Source organism: Lagenorhynchus albirostris, chromosome 3 (assembly GCF_949774975.1).
Source record: "Lagenorhynchus albirostris chromosome 3, mLagAlb1.1, whole genome shotgun sequence".
In the NCBI taxonomy this organism is placed as follows: Eukaryota; Metazoa; Chordata; class Mammalia; order Artiodactyla; family Delphinidae; genus Lagenorhynchus; species Lagenorhynchus albirostris.
Window position 1 is genome coordinate 127,001,372 of NC_083097.1, and position 18,058 is coordinate 127,019,429.

Genomic DNA, 18,058 nt, shown 5'->3' on the forward strand with positions numbered 1-18,058 from the left:
TGATGTTAGCTATAGATTTTTCACAGATGCTTTTTACCAGTTGTAAAAGTTCCCTACTATCCTTAGTTGCCAAGAGTTTTATTCTAGGAATAGACACTAGATTTTGCCAAATGCTTTTCTGTATATATTGAGATGATCATATATTTTTCTCTTTTTAGTTTGTTAATATGGTAAATTACATTGATTATATTGATTTGCTAAAATTGTGTTTAGAATTTTTACATCTATGTCCATGAAGGATTTTGGTCTGTAGCTCTATTTTCTTGTAATGTCTTTGCCTAATTTTGGTTCACAGAGTGCTTTAAACCAGTTTTTTTTTTCCACTGATAAATCACAAATATATTTGCATATCAATAGGTGCATTTTTGCAGTGTTTGGGGTCATCACAGAATTCTATTCTGGATGAATCATAATTTAACTTAATGTTGGATATTTGTTTCCAACATAAATAATGCATAAATTTTTGCAAACATAAAAGATTCTTAGGATAAACTCCCAGAAGTGAAATTGGGTCAGAGGGCTATGCATTTTAAAACTTATGTATTATAAAAATTGTCCTTCAGAAAAGCCATAAAAATGTATTCTGCCATCTGCAGAGTATAAGATTGTTTTTCCAAACCCTCACCAAAACTAAGTATTATTTTTAAAAAGGTCAGTAGTCCTTGCACATGATGAAATCCTTTCCCTCACACAAACTGCTCATCCCCTTTAGCCTAAATCAGCTCTAAGTGGCCTTAAGATATCCGAGAAGGTGGGGGTCGGGTGGGGGGAGAGAGAAGAAGAAAGAGACAGAGAGGTGATGTCCTTCTCAGTAGGGAGGTCACCATAATGAAAGATTGCTAAGAAATATTTTTTTATCCCTTAACCTACTTCTGGTATGCCTGTGTCTCCAGGGCAACAGGGTAACTTGCTGACAGAAAACACTTCGACTTTTACACATGTGTTAAAGGATAAATTCATTTCTTTTCTTTTCTTTTTTTTTTCACTTTCAGAATGTCAGAGCTGGAAGAGTCTGTAACAGCCAATTAATCCAATCCTTCAATTCATAGAATGGGAAAGTGAGATGGACAGGGAGAGAAACTTGCCAAAGATCCCATAGGATAAAAATTTAAAAAAAAAAAAAAGATGCCATAGGAAATCAGTGTCAGAGCTATTGGTTAGAAAAATTACTGCTAAGTACTATTTTTGTTCTGTGACTCTTCCACTTAGAACCATACCTAAATAGAAACTCCTCTTTCCCCAATATACACTTTTCTAAACCTGATGCTTTAAGGGTAGTTACTGCAGAATACAGAAAACAACTCCTTTTGCATTTATATTTTTGCTTGGTCTCTGTTTCCAGGGATATCATGGGCAAATGGCATCCTTTTTCCCATTAAATGAGGCTGATAATACAAACGGTTGAATGTGCTTTTGGTTCGGAGGTACAAAAGGCCTCCAGAGAAATCCAAAAACCAGAAAAGACATAGCCTGAGAGGTATCAGTACTGACTTGTGTCACCTACGTTTCTCTTGGAAAGATAAAGAAGCCACTAATTAATATAGAGATGTTGGGGTTTGATGAATGTATATAACATCCACAATAGAAGTCAAATTGGGGATGGGAGTAAGGGAGAACTATCAGAATAAAAATAGATAATTATGCATAGACAGCTGTGGAGTTGGCTATGGAATAGTTGATGGGTTGGATCAACTCACAGAGGGCTTGGTATGTTCCAAATACACACCCCAAAAGGCCCAGGATGCTGATCATGATGTCCTTTGCAATGGTGACACAGCTCATGTCTTCAGGGTAAAAGGTGATGAGCTCCAGGAGGGGCGGGATGATGAGGGCCAGGGCACTGCTGCTCACAGAGCCCACCAGGGAGATGACCAGGTCCAGGCGGGGGATGAGGATGGCTGAGACACCTGCGGGGAAAAAGGAAGTTTAGAATTGCTGAAGGTTCCTGCAGAAAGGGAGCCCAGAAACAAATCATTTCTTTGGAGACTTGTGTAATTCTACAGGTGCCTGACAGACCATTGAAGAGGTGGGAAAGGAGCCCATTGTGAACTGGAGCAGAACAGGCACTGTGGCTCTGGACTCCCACCTCTGTTTTAGCTGCCAAAACATGCTCTCCTTTTATGTTTTATCTATTGGGTTTTTCACATATAATATTTATTGAAAAGGATCCTCTACCACCTATCTATTATAACCTTGTCATCACAGAGCTGGGGAAATCTAGAGCTCTAGAGGGAATGGGTTGTGCCCAAGGTCACACAGCTGAGATGAGAAGCCACTGAAATGTCCAATCTAAGGCCCTTTCCACTCTACTAGGTTGCCTCTAATGTACGTGAAAGAACTTGATATACAGTAGGTGCTTGATAAATGCTTGACTCTTGCCCAGGCACTGCATCTACAGTGAATTTGTACTAATCTACACATATAGTCGCTGTCTAGAAGCAAGGATGGATAAACAATGAGAGGTGGCTCTGCTGCTCTCAGACTCTCAACCACTGGTTTTCCTACTCTTAGAAGGAAACTGGTAATTAAGGAGGATATAAAACATGCAGACAGCATTAGGCGGCTCACTCACCATCTCTTCTCTTCCATAGACACTCTTAGATTTCCACCTTTTATACATACAATGAACATATATCATGGATTTTCGAGGGGAGTCCAATTTTGATAATATTTGAATGAATAAACATATAAATTATGTGACTTAACTTTATACAGCCATATGATTTTCCTATGAATAAATTAGGGAAAACCAGCTCTGGAAAGCACTCAGACTAGCTTTCTGGGTCTTGAAGAAAACATCACCTCTTCCTGAAATTGCTCCAGCACATCTAATCAGAGAACAAGAGAGACTCATAGACTCTCACGGTTGAGAATCCATCACCTCTCTGATGGGATGATCCTCGTCCACAGCTTTCCTTTATCAGATACTTAATAAATTGCTTACTGGAGGAAGTACAGAGAAAATTCAGTGTCTGTTCTTTAGGAGAGCTCATGCAGGCAGGGCAGAGAGAAGATATGCTCAAGGAAAGCTACAATGCACGGTGGACTGGAGGAGTGCTCTAGAAGGGTCAGATCTGGTCATGCTAATCCATTGCTGTGGGCCCTTCCCCACTGCCTGATCTCCTTAGCACAAGGTCCCTTAGGACTTGGGCCCTGCCAAATCCTCTGGCTTCGCGTCTTATCACTCCTTATGCTTTCAGTTCTCCAGAGAGGCTGTATGGAAGTACTTGCCTCCAATCTGTGCAGAGCCTGCTCACTGCACGTGGTACATTCTCCACTGCTCCACCTGCCTCCTAATTATCTTTTAGGTCTTAACTGAAATATCACTACAGTGGCGAGGACTTCCTGACCTGGCCCAGGCTAAGTTATAGGTCCTTCTCAGGTGCTCTTAGGGTAGCCTCTTCTTACAGTCTTAACTATCCTCTGGTACATCACTGTGTACCATCTTAACATTCATCACAGTGTGCTATAATTATTTGCCTGCATATATTTCCCACTCAAACTATAAGCCTCATGGGGGCAGGAGCCATGTCTTTTTCATGATTCATTATTGTATCCGTAGCACCTAGCACAATGTCAGGCACGTAGTAGGTGTTCAACAAATGATTACTGAATGAAGGATAACAGAATTGACAGATGAATAAAAGAGGAAGAAGTGGTCATTCAGCACAGAACAGAAGCAGGACATGTCATTGAAAGTCAGCTGTCTCTAGTGATGCCCTTTCCCTGATACCAAGTGGCCTGAACTACTCAGTGTTTCTCTTCAATGTACACCCTTCCTATTGGGAATGATCTCAAAACAATGTATTTACAGGTTCCTGATGTCTTGGTACAGACTGGGAACTCTCTGTAACAACAAGTTGGCCTAACAACACCTTAGGCCAAGCTGTTTCTGCTTATAGAACTCCAGTTATGTGGAGTATAGCATCTGGTAGTATATTGTTCTGCTGTCTGCTCCAAGATTTACACACTTTCTCCTGACCCTGAACTGAGATGGGATTCCCTCAACTGTAAACACTGACTCCTGGAGACTTTAAGATGAAATCTGCCCTCTCTCTTGCACAATAATCCCACAGGTGTTTGAGAACAGATATAGAATTTCCCCAAGCCTTTGCTTCTCCAGGCAAAACCTCCATAGTTCTTTCCCTCATTCTTCATGGGACACCTGTTTTGATCTTCTTTCTCTGAACATGCTTCAGAGAAAGAGTTTCCCAGCCCTGTTCACAATGTTTCCCAAACATCTACAATGGCACCTGATGTAGAATGAATGAGGTAATGAATGGATGAATGAATGGAAGGAAGCAGGAAGGAAGGAAGAAAGGGAGGGACGGAGGAAGGGAGGAGAAAATGACTTCCAAGACTGTAACAAATCAGCCCCTTGGGGGTTTTCTCTATAGTTAAACGCCACATTAAGGAGACTTGACCTTAATTTATGATAGGAAGGAATATGGCACAATGGAAAACACAGACTTTGGTGCTACACAACCTGCATTCAAATCCCAGCTCTGTCGCTTAGCAGCTGTTTATGATGTTAGCATGTTACTTAATTTCCTGGGTCATAGTCCCTTCAATTGGTCATATTACATAGTTAGGCTGTCATGAGTCTTAGATAATGTCAGTGCTGTGCCTGACATATAGGAGGCATATAGGAATGAATAAATGATGCTTCCTTCTCCCTCAAACCAGTCAATGTATTCTTTCTATGTGTAGACAGTAGAGATTACTATAACATTTACTATGTGACAGTTCTGTTAAGCCCATTTTTCAGTTGGAAAGTTGCGGTTCCGGAAAGTGAAATATCTTGCTTGGCTAGTGGCCGAGCCAGTGATGGGGGTAGCTGTCAATGTGGCTCCCGGCCACAGCTTTGGGCAAAGAGAGCCCTTTTATCTTACTCACAGGTCAGACAGACCAAGGCCGTGCGGACAGACAGGTCTGCAAACAGCACCCAGCTCTCTGACGCCTGGGAGATGACGACGGGGATGATGATCTCAGCTGGCACGTGGAACTGGAGGGCATAAGTGAAGAAGATGCCGATGGAGTACATCAGCTTGACCGACTGGTACAACCTGCAGAGAGAGGGACAGCACGTGAAATTCGACGTGGCTCCTGGGCAGGGCCGCACAGGACTCATCCACTGCTTGGAAGCTGGGACTAGTTGAGTTATAGAATTGCCTAACTTCCACTGACTCAGCCTGACCCGCCACCAGAGCCACCTGGGAAGCTTATTAAAAGTGTACATTCTTGGAGATTCTCGTTCAATAGGCCTGTGGCTCAGGAATCTGTGCCTTTCTTTTTTTTTTTTTCTTTTACTTTTTAAAAAAGGTATACCTGTATGGAGTAAAATTCACAGTACAAAGGTCATACCAGGACTCCCTCCCACCTTTGATTCCCAGTCTCCAGTTCCTCTCTCCATAGGCAACTCTTCAAACAATTTTCTTGAAGCCCTTCCAGAAATAGTGTAGATACAAACTTACACAGAATGTAGGTGTATACACACACACACACACACACACACACACACACACACACACACACACAGAAGCATCGTCTACACACCATTGATCTGTTTTTAGTCATTAAATATTTCTTAGAGATTGTTCCCTATCAGTACACACAGATACATAGATCTGGCTCTACTATTTAATAGCTGCTTGATATTCCAATTGCACGGATATACTATAATTTTTTAACCAGTCTCCAATGAATGAATATTTAGATTATTCCTAGTCTTTTGCCAGTAAACAATGCAGTAAAGAATATGCTTGTACATACGCCCATGCACATACAGTATACAACCCCAGAAGTAAAAATGTTGGGTAAAAGTATGTGATTTAACATTTTGATAGCTCTCAGAAAAGGGTACTGTCATACAGTGTTGTAAATTAGTGCAGCCACTGTGGAAAACAGTATGGACGTTCCTCAAAAACCTAAAAACAAAACTACCATATGACCCAGCACTTCTACTCCTGGGTATATAACTGAAAAAAAAAATTAAAACACTAATTCAAAAAGATACATGTACCCCCATGTTCAACGCAGTGTGTATATACACATGTATATATATGTATGTTACACACACACACACACACACACACAGATACACACAATGGTATACTACTCAGCCCTAAACAAGAATGAAATTTTGCCATTTCCAAAAACATGGATGGACTTGGAGGGTATTATGTTAAGTGAAATAAGTCAGACAGAGAAAGACAAATACTGTATGATGTCACTTATATGTGGAATCTAAAAAATAAAACAAACTAATGAATATAACAAAAAAGAAGCACATTCACAGATATAGAGAACCAACTAGTGATTACCAGTGGGGAGAGGGATGGGGGAGGGGCAAGATAGGGGTAGGGGATTAAGAGATACAAACTACTGTGTATAAAATAAATGAGCTACAGGATATATTGTACAACACAGAGAATATAGTCAACATTTTATAATAACTATAAATGGAATATAATCTTTGAAAATTGTGAATCACTATGTTGTACACTTGAAACTTATATAACATTATGCATCAACTATACCTCAATAAAAAGAAATAAAATAAAAAATAAAAGTTTGGGAGGCTTCCGGGAAGATGGCGGAAGAGTAAGACGCGGAGATCACCTTCCTCCCCACAGATACACCAGAAATACATCTACACGTGGAACAACTCCTGCAGAAGACCTACTGAACGCTGGCAGAAGACCTCAGACCTCCCAAAAGGCAAGAAACCCCCCACGTACCTGGGTAGGGCAAAAGAAAAAAGAATAAACAGAGACAAAAGGATAAGGACGGGCCCTGCACCAGTGGGAGGGAGCTGTGAAGGAGGAAACGTTTCCATACACTAGAAGCCCCTTGGCGGGCGGAGACTGCGGGTGGCGGAGCGGGGAAGCTTCGGAGCCACGGAGGAGAGCGCAGCAACAAGGGTGTGGAGGGAAAAGCGGAGAGATTCCCGCACAGAGGATCGGTACCGACCGGCACTCACCAGCCCGAGAGGCTTGTCTGCTCACCCGCCGGGTTGGGCGGGGCTGGGAGCTGAGGCTCCGTCTTCAGAAGGAGCGCCGGGAGAGGACTGGCGGCTTGAACACAACCTGCAGGGGGTTAGTGCGCCACGGCTGGCCGGGAGGTAGTACGGGGAAAAGTCTAGACCTGCAGAAGAGGCAAGAGACTTTTCCTTCCCTCTTTGTTTCCTGGTGCGCGAGGAGAGGGGATTAAGAGCGCTGCTTAAAGGAGCTCCAGAGACTGGCGCAAGCCGTGGCTAATAAGCGCGGACCCCAGAGACAGGCATGAGACGCTAAGGCTGCTGCTGCCGCCACCAAGAAGCCTGTGTGCGAGCACAGGTCACTATCCACACCTCACCTCCCAGGAACCTGTGCAGCCCGCCACTGCCAGGGTCCCGGGATCCAGGGACAACTTACCCGGGAGAACGCACGGCGCGCCTCAGGCTGGTGCAACGTCATGCCGGCCTCTGCCGCCGCAGGCTCGCCCCGCACTCCGTGCCCCTCCCTCCCCCCGGCCTGAGTGAGCCAGAGCCCCCAAAGCTGCGGCTCCTTTAACCCCGTCCTGTCTGAGCGAAGAACAGACGCCCTCCGGCTACCTACACGCAGAGGCGGGGCCAAATCCAAAGCTGAGCCCCTGGGAGCTGTGAGAACAAAGAAGAGAAAAGGAAATCTCTCCCAGCAGCCTCAGAAGCAGCGGATTAAAGCTCCACAATCAATTTGATGTACCCTGCATCTGTGGAATACATGAAGAGACAACGAATCATCCCAAATTAAGGAGGTGGACTTTGAGAGCAAGATTTATGATTTTTTCCCCTTTTCCTTTTTTTGTGAGTGTGTATGTGTATGCTTCTGTGTGAGATTTTGTCTGTATAGCTTTGCTTCCACCATTTGTCCTAGGGCTCTATCCGTCCATTGTTTTTTGTTGTTGTTTTTGTTTTTCTCTTAATAATAATTTTTTATTTTAATAACTTTATTATATTTTATTTTACTTTATCTTCTTTCTTTTTTCCTTCCTTCCCTCCTTCCTTCCTTACTGCCTCCCTCCCTCCCTCCCTCCCTCCCTCCCTCCTTCCTTCTTTTCTTTCTTTCTTTCTTTCTACTTCTACTAATTCTTTCTACTTTTTCTCCCTTTTATTCCGAGCCGTGTGGATGAAAGGCTCTTGGTGCTGCAGCCAGGAGTCAGTGCTGTGCCTCTGAGGTGGGAGAGCCAACTTCAGGACACTGGTCCACAAGAGACCTCCCAGCTCCACATAATATAAATGGCGAAAATCTCCCAGAGATCTCCATCTCAACATCAGCACCCAGCTTCACTCAACGACCAGCAAGCTACAGTGCTTAACATTTATGCCAAACAACTAGCAAGACAGGAACACAACCCCACCCATTAGCAGAGAGGCTGCCTAAAATCATAATAAGTCCACAGACACCCCAAAACACACCACCAGACATGGACCTGCCCACTAGAAAGACAAGATCCAGCCTCATCCACCAGAACACAGGCACTAGTCCCCTCCACCAGGAAGCCTACACAACCCACTGAACTAACTGTAACCACTGGGGACAGACACTAAAAAACAGGAACTACGAACCTGCAGCCTGCAAAAAGGAGACCCCAAACACAGTAAGATAAGCAAAATGAGAAGACAGAAAAACACACAGCAGATGAAGTAGCAAGATAAAAACCCACCAGATCTAACAAATGAAGAGGAAATAGGCATCTACCTGAAAAAGAATTCAGAATAATGATAGTAAAGATAATCCAAAATCTTGGAAACAGAATAGACAAAATGCAAGAAATATTTAACAAGGACCTAGAAGAACTAAAGAGGAAACAAACAATGATGAACAACACAATAGATGAAATGAAAAATACTCTAGATGGGATCAATAGCAGAATAACTGAGGCAGAAGAACGGATAACTGACCTGGAAGATAAAACACTGGAAATAACTACTGCAGAGCAGAATAAAGAAAAAAGAATGAAAAGAACTGAGGACAGTCTCAGAGACCTCTGGGACAACATTAAACACACCAACATTCGAATTATAGGGGTTCCAGAAGAAGAAGAGAAAAAGAAAGGGACTGAGAAAATATTTGAAGAGATTATAGTTGAAAACTTCCCTAATGTGGGAAAGGAAACAGTTAATCAAGTCCAGGAAGCACAGAGAGTCCCATACAGGATAAATCCAAGGAGAAATACACCAAGACACGTATTAATCAAACTGTCAAAAATTAAATATAAAGAAAACATATTAAAAGCAGCAAGGGAAAAACAACAAATAACACACAAGGGAATCCGCATAAGGTTAACAGCTGATCTTTCAGCAGAAACTCTGCAAGCCAGAAGGCACTGGCAGGACATATTTAAAGTGATGACAGAGAAAAACCTGCAACCAAGATTACTCTACCCAGCAAGGATCTCATTCAGATTTGATGGAGAAATTAAAACCTTTACAGACAAACAAAAGCTGAGAGAGTTCAGCACCACCAAACCAGCTTTACAACAACTGCTAAAGGATCTTTCTCTAGGCAAGAAACACAAGAGAAGGAAAAGACCTAAAATAACGAACCCAAAACAATTAAGGAAATGGGAATAGGAACATACATATCAATAATTACCTTAAATGTAAATGGACTAAATGCTCCCTCCAAAAGACACAGACTGGCTGAATGGATACAAAAACAAGACCCATATATTTGCTGTCTACAAGAGACCCACTTCAGACCTAGAGACACATACAGACTGAAAGTAAGGGGATGGAAAAAGACATTTCATGCAAATGGAAACCAAAAGAAAGCTGGAGTAGCAATTCTCATATCAGACAAAATAGACTTTAAAATAAAGACTATTACAAGAGACAAAGAAGGACACTACATCATGATCAAGGGATTGATCCAAGAAGAAGCTATAACAATTATAAATATTTATGCACCCTACATAGGAGCACCTCAATACATAAGGCAAATACTAACAGCCATAAAAGGGGAAATCGACAGTAACACATTCATAGTAGGGGACTTTAACACCCCACTTTCACCAATGGACAGATCATCCAAAATGAAAATAATTAAGGAAACACAAGCTTTAAATGATACATTAAACAAGATGGACTTAACTGATATTTATAGGACATTCCATCCAAAAACAACAGAATACACATCTTTCTCTAGTGCTCATGGAACATTCTCCAGGATAGATCATATCTTGGGTCACAAATCAAGCTTTGGTAAATTTAAGAAAATTGAAATTGTATCAAGTATCTTTTCCGACCACAACGCTATGAGACTAGATATCAATTACAGGAAAAGATCTGTAAAAAATACAAACACATGGAGGCTAAACAATACACTACTTAATAAGGAAGTGATCACTGAAGAAATCAAAGAGGAAATTTAAAAATACCTAGAAACAAATGACAATGGAGACACAACGACCCAAAATCTATGGGATGCAGCAAAAGCAGTTCTAAGAGGGAAGTTTATAGCAATACAGTCCTACCTTAAGAAACAGGAAACATCTCGCATAAACAACCTAACCTTGCACCTAAAGCAATTAGAGAAAGAAGAACAAAAAAAACCCAAAGTTAGCAGAAGGAAAGAAATCATAAAAATCTTTATCAGAAATAAATGAAAAGGAAATGAAGGAAACGATAGCAAAGATCAATAAAAGTAAAAGCTGGTTCTTTGAGAAGATAAACAAAATTGATAAACCATTAGCCAGACTCATCAAGAAAAAAAAGGAGAAGACTGAAATCAATAGAATTAGAAATGAAAAAGGAGAAGTAACAACAGACACTGCAGAAATACAAAAGATCATGAGAGATTACTACAAGAAACTCTATGCCAATAAAATGGACAACCTGGAAGAAATGGACAAATTCTTAGAAATGCACAAGCTGCCAAGACTGAATCAGGAAGAAATAGAAAATATGGACAGACCAATCACAAGTAATGAAATTGAAACTGTGATTAAAAATCTTCCAACAAACAAAAGCCCAGGACCAGATGGCTTCACAGGCGAATTCTATCAAACATTTAGAGAAGAGCTAACATCTATCCTTCTCAAACTCTTCCAAAATATAGCAGAGGGAAGAACACTCCCAAACTCATTCTACGAGGCCACCATCACCCTGATACCAAAACCAGACAAGGATGTCACAAAGAAAGAAAACTACAGGCCAATATCACTGATGAACATAGATGCAAAAATCCTCAACAAAATACTAGCAAACAGAATCCAACAGCACATTAAGCGGATCATACACCATGATCAAGTGGGGTTTATTCCAGGAATGCAAGGATTCTTCAATATACGCAAATCAATCAACGTGATATACCATATTAACAAATTGAAGGAGAAAAACCATATGATCATCTCAATAGATGCAGAGAAAGCTTTCGATAAAATTCAACACCAATTTATGATAAAAACCCTGCAGAAACTAGGCATAGAGGGAACTTTCCTCAACATAATAATGGCCATATATGACAAACCCACAGCCAACATCGTCCTCAATGGTGAAAAACTGAAAGCATTTCCACTAAGATCAGGAACAAGACAAGGTTGCCCACTCTCACCACTGTTATTCAACATAGTTTTGGAAGTTTTAGTCACAGCAATCAGAGAAGAAAAGGAAATAAAAGGAATCCAAATCAGAAAAGAAGTAAAGCTGTCACTATTTGCAGATGACATGATACTATACATAGAGAATCCTAAAGATGCTATCAGAAAACTACTAGAGCTAATCAATGAATTTGGTAAAGTAGCAGGATACAAAATTAATGCACAGAAATCTCTGGCATTCTTATACACTAATGATGAAAAATCTGAAAGTGAAATCAAGAAAACACTCCCACTTACCATTGCAACAAAAAGAATAAAATATCTAGGAATAAACCTACATAAGGAGACAAAAGACCTGTATGCAGAAAATTATAAGACATTGATGAAAGAAATTAAAGATGATACAAATAGATGGAGCCATATACCATGTTCTTGGATTGGAAGAATCAACATTGTGAAAATGACTCTACTACCCAAAGCAATCTACAGATTCAATGCAATCCCTATCAAACTACCACTGGCATTTTTCACAGAACTAGAACAGAAAATTTCACAATTTGTATGGAAACACAAAAGACCCTGAATAGCCAAAGCAATCTTGAGAATGAAAAACGGAGCTGGAGGAATCAGGCTCCCTGACTTCAGACTATACTACAAAGCTACAGTAATCAAGACAGTATGGTACTGGCACAAAAACAGAAAGATAGATCAATGGAACAGGATAGAAAGCCCAGAGATAAACCCATGCACATATGGTCACCTTACCTTTGATAAAGGAGGCAGGAATGTACAGTGGAGAAAGGACAGACTCTTCAATAAGTGGTGCTGGGAAAACTGGACAGGTACATGTAAAAGTATGAGATTAGATCACTCCCTAACACCATACACAAAAATAAGCTCAAAATGGATTAAAGACCTAAATGTAAGGCCAGACACTATCAAACTCTTAGAGGAAAACGTAGGCAGGACAATCTATGACATAAACCACAGCAAGATCCTTTTTGACCCACCTCCTAGAGAAATGGAAATAAAAACAAAAATAAACAAATGGAACCTAATGAAACTTCAAAGCTTTCACACAGGAAAGGAAACCATAAACAAGACCAAAAGACAACCCTCAGAATGGGAGAAAATATTTGCAACTGAAGCAACTGACAAAGGATTAATCTCCAAAATTTATAAGCAGCTCATGCAGCTTAATAACAAAAAAACAAACAACCCAATCCAAAAATGGGCAGAAGACCTAAATAGACATTTCTCCAAAGAAGATATACAGACTGCCAATAAACACATGAAAGAATACTCAACATCACTAATCATTAGAGAAATGCAAATCAAAACTACAATGAGATATCATCTCACACCAGTCAGAATGGCCATCATCAAAAAATCTAGAAACAATAAATGCTGGAGAGGGTGTGGAGAAAAGGGAACCCTCTTGCATTGTTGATGGGAATGTAAATTGATACAGCCACTGTGGAGAACAGTATGGAGGTTCCTTAAAAAACTGCAAATAGAACTACCATATGACCCAGCAATCCCACTACTGGGCATATACCCTGAGAAAACCATAATTCAAAGAGAGTCATGTACCAAAATGTTCATTGCAGCTCTATTTACAATAGGCAGGACATGGAAGCAACCTAAGCGTCCATCAACAGATGAATGGATAAAGAAGATGTGGCACATATATACAATGGAATATTACTCAGCCATAAAAAGAAACGAAATTGTGCTATTTGTAATGAGGTGGATAGACGTAGAGTCTGTCATACAGAGTGAAGTAAGTCAGAAAGAGAAAGACAAATACCGTATGCTAACACATATATATGGAATTTAAGGGAAAAAAATGTCATGAAGAACCTAGGGGTAAGACAGGAATAAAGCCACAGACCTACTAGAGAATGGACTTGAGGATATGGGGAGGGGGAAGGGTAAACTGTGACAAAGTGAGAGAGAGGCATGGACATATATACACTACCAAACGTAAGGTAGATAGCTAGTGGGAAGCAGCCGCATAGCACAGGGAGATCAGCTCGGTGCTTTGTGATCACCTGGAGGGGTGGGATAGGGCGGGTGGGAGGGAGGGAGACTCAAGATGGAAGAGATATGGGAACATATGTATATATATAAAAGTGATTCATTTTTTGTAAAGCAGAAACTAACATACCATTGTAAAGCAATTATACTCCAATAAAGGTGTTAAAAAAATTTTTTTTGATAGCTCTTGACATATTGCACATTTGTTGTCCCAGCATAATGGGGTGCTTGCTTCCCTCCATCCTTGGCAAAACACAGTGTGTGGGAGGGTGGGAGGGAGGGAGACGCAAGAGGGAAGACATATGGGAACATATGTATATGTATAACTGATTCACTTTGTTATAAAGCAGAAACTAACACACCATTGTAAAACAATTATACCCAAATAAAGATGTTAAAAAAAAAAAAAACACAGTGTGTGAACACATGCTGGTTTGTGCCGTTGTGTTTTGTAAAATTGGCATTGCTATGATTATGAGGGAGACAGAGTAGCTTTTCAAATATATAAAATGTCACTTTCTGAGTTGCCTGTGAACTGTTTGCTCAGGCCCATTTCTCCTTGGGTTGTTGGTCTTTCGCTCATTGGGAGGGGATATTTGTTCATTCCTTCTTTAAGGCTCTTCTGGAGAATCTCATCACCAGCCAGGTTCAGAGAAGCTGTGAGGTTCTCACAGCACCCGATGCCCGTTTTCTTCCAGCTGATATCCCAGAAGGAAAGCACCCGCCCTGCCCAAGGTAGCTAGTGGCAGCCCGAATTACCCAGAATAAGAACAGCATATTAGGCTGATATCTTACTCGTGTAAAATAAGTCACCACTTCAAAGAAATTCCACGTTTATTATCTCATCTAGTCATTACCACAACACAGTGAAGTGGGTGGGACTGGTGACATTTTTCTCATTTTACAGCTTTGGCCTTATGGGAAATGAACGCCCCACCATCCTACTCACTTCCAAAAGACCAAGGCTGCGCGGAGACACAGCAGTGATAATAGCTAACATGCAATGAGCATTTACTGCGTGCCAGACATTTTTCTAAGCATTTTATGTATATTAAGCCAATTCACCCTCACAGTCACTCCCTGAGATAGCATGGCGGTCATTTGCGCTGCTCGCCAAATACCTCCCAGTCTTCCAGACACATGGTAGAATTTCACTTCCCTGCCCCTTGGAGTGAGGCGTGGCCACTTGCTTTGACGGATGAAGTGTGAGCAGAAGAGACATATGTCACTTCCTAGAGAAGCTTTAGCAGCTTCGTGGTAAAGGGTATGATTCAACGTGCCCTTTGCCATGGAAACCACCAATGTTTCAGGGAGTGGCTATTCCATCAGTCTAGGTCTTGGAGTGGGGATGGTGCAGAGCTGAGCCCCAGCCATCCCGTAACGGACATGTAGCATGAACATACAATTAAGCATTTGTGTGTTCAGCCATTGAGACTTTGGAGTGGTTTATTTTATTACCAGAGCACAACCTATCCTGACTGATACAAATAGGCGAGAGTATTATCCTTATTTTATGGAGGATGGATATGAGGTCTGCAAGATTAGGTTAGCTTATCCAAGGTCACGTGAGAACCAGGATCAAATCCCATTGCTCAGGTGTAGAATCTGTGCTCTTAAACACTTGGTTCTACTGACTGCTTAGTCATTCTGCCCCCAATACTGCCAGAATAATGACAATAGCTAATACTAGATGAATGCTACGTGCCAGTCCCCAAAACACTTCCTGGATGAATGAATGAATAAGTGAATCAACGACTGAATGCAAGAACTCCAGTCCAAGAACCAAGTGGGGCATAGCAGTGGCAGCTTAGGCCCCTTTCTGGAATTGGGGTCCTGAGTAGCAGTCCACTTGCAGGCCCCTCAATCATTACTCTGGAGTTATACTTTTTGTTGTTGCTATTTCTGTTTCATAGACACTCTCAGATCATTCCTGTTTGACAGCCTGTGAATCATAGAGTCAGAGAGATTAAGTTTCAAGTTTCAACTTCTCATGAGCAGTGTGAGCTGGGCAAGTTACTTACAGCCTCTCCACATATCAACTTCCTTATCCATTCAATGGAGTTGATAGTAATAATGCTAACCCATAGAGCTGTTGAGAGAATTAAATGAGATAATACACAATGCCTGGGTTATTAAACGTACCTGTTATTATAATACTAATACTAGCAGTTAACATTTGTTGCTAATGGTAACTCAGGGATGCCACATTCTGTTGCCAAGATTCAGACCCTGTGACTCCCCTCCCCTTCCCCCCAACCCCAGATGGGCAGGGACGTACCAGCAATTGGGCAAGTTGCGGGTGATGCTGGCCTGGGTGTTCGACCCAAACTTCATGTAGCCCAGTGTCCCCAGGCAGATGTAGAGGACGATGACAAGGGACATCCCGAAGTACAGAACAAAAGAAAACTGTTGTGGATGCTTCATCTGGTTTTTGAGAGACAGAACCTAGAGATGAAAGGAGGTTGAGAAAGAAAAGGTAGAAAGAAAGCTAGCAGGTTCCCCCACAAGCACAGACATCCTTCACCAGGCAGCCCAGAGTCAGGAAGGGGCTACACCCCCTTTCATCTTCTCCCACATTTTCTACAGCCAGGAGTGCCCCACTCCATCTGGCCTGATGGTAAATTCTCACTCAGTCTTCAAGGTTTGGTGTGGTGTATGGGGCAGGTGGCACCCTGTAAATGGGTACTGACTTTCCCTTCCACCAGGAGAAGATCATATTCTGCACTTTTCATAAATACTACTATTTAGACACCTAGACCAATGACTGGCTTTCATAGAGAGCACTGGGGACCATTCCCTCAAACCCTACACCCGTCTTACCATACCGACGCCTTCAAACGTGAAGATGGCTGTACCGAAGAACAGCAAGAAAGTCTTCCAGCTTGCCATCAAGGGTAGGTTCCTGGGATCTGGAATCTCCTGAAAGGAAGTAGAAGAAGGGCATTCATTTTGCCAAGGCGGAGAAGTCTCCCCACATCTGGTAGAGAGCTGGGCTTGCCCGACGTCAACAGAGACAGTGTTAGAAGCACCCATGAGGTATCTACAGCTGAGTCAGCCTTCTCATTTTTTAAACAAGTTACTTATTTTTATTGTGGTAAAATATACATGGCATAAAAGTTACCATTTTAAACACTTTTAAGTGTATAATTCAGTGGCATTAAGAGCCTTCACATTGTTGTACAACCGTCACCACATTCCATCTCCAGAACTTTATCATCATCCCCAGCCGAAACTCTGCACCCATTAAATAATAACTCCCTATTACCCAGCCCACTGGTAATCCCTATTCGACTTTCTGTCTTTATGAATTTGACTATTCTAGGTACCTCTTACAAGTGAAATCATATAATATTTGTCTTTTTGTGGCTGGCTTATTTCACTAAGCATAATGTCCTCAAGGTTCATCATGTTGTCGCATAAATCAGAATTTCATTCCTTCTTAAGGAATACATTGTATATATTTACATTTTGATTTACCACATCTTTACATGTGGTGAAAATGGAACCCAGGGAGAAGAAGGGAACTGCCCAAGGCCACTCTGCAAGTGAGTGGCACAGCCCAGATAAGAATTCAGGTCTTCTGTTTCCCAGTTCTCTAATACCTCTTTCCCATCACTTCTCTCGGAGCCGTGAAGTCTTCTGGCTGGCACAGTAGCTATCACAGATCTAGAGGGAATGATTATTTTAATAGACTCCTGTGGGAAGAATAATGTCTACATCCTAATCCCTGGAACCTTGAATATGTTACATTACATGGCAAAGGAGAATTAAGTTTTCAGACTGAATTAAGGTAGCTAATCAAGCTAATTTTATTTATTTATTTATTTAGTTCACAGTATTATATATTTTATTTGAGAAGAAATTATTCCTAAGAGATTCATGTCGTCCCTTGAGATAAATGGGAATTTCCAGATATTTCAAATCCAAGTTTGGGAATACAACTGGGAGAGTACGAAAATGATAAAGGGAAAAAAACTCTTGGATATCAGAGTTATCACAAAACTTAAAGGTGAGTTACGTGAATTGTATAGAGTCAAAATCGAAGTAGAAATTCCAAGAAAAATAGAAGAGGCATGTTCTACTTCCACAATCTGACCAAAGACTGGCAACACTGGGCTCAGGCTTTGAGCTCTGCTATCACAGGCACTTCTTAAGCCCTTAGGACAAAAGGACCTTTTATAGTTTCTTTTCCAAAGAGCAATTTCAGGCCCCTCTTTAAGTCTTTATTTCTCAGACTAGCTGGAGGAGTTCAGCATGGGTGTGATCACAGCGTACATCACTGAGGCTACTGCACTTGAATGTGAGCCGTGAGCAGCAGCAGAGCTACTGTACACTCCTATGCCTGTACAATAAAATAAGGAGACAACTGAGAGGTGAGATGCACGGGTGGATAATGCTTTATACTTCCCCTGAAGCTAATTTTAAAATAACGAGATTCTCCTGGATTACCTGGGTA

At 41.3% G+C, this 18,058-nt stretch overlaps 1 protein-coding gene across 1 annotated transcript in view; it reads right to left on the reverse strand.

Annotated features, from left to right (window-relative positions):
* Positions 1–1,638: 1,638 nt before the first annotated feature.
* Positions 1,639–18,058, reverse strand: part of SLC36A3 (solute carrier family 36 member 3) — a 39,173-nt gene continuing 22,753 nt past the window's right edge. The window contains exons 7-10 of the mRNA XM_060144060.1: positions 16,423–16,521; positions 15,881–16,047; positions 4,897–5,066; positions 1,639–1,907 (exon numbers count right to left, since the gene is read on the reverse strand). Of these exons, the coding sequence (XP_060000043.1) occupies positions 1,639–1,907; positions 4,897–5,066; positions 15,881–16,047; positions 16,423–16,521 (705 nt within the window). The remainder of the gene's footprint in view (positions 1,908–4,896; positions 5,067–15,880; positions 16,048–16,422; positions 16,522–18,058) is intronic.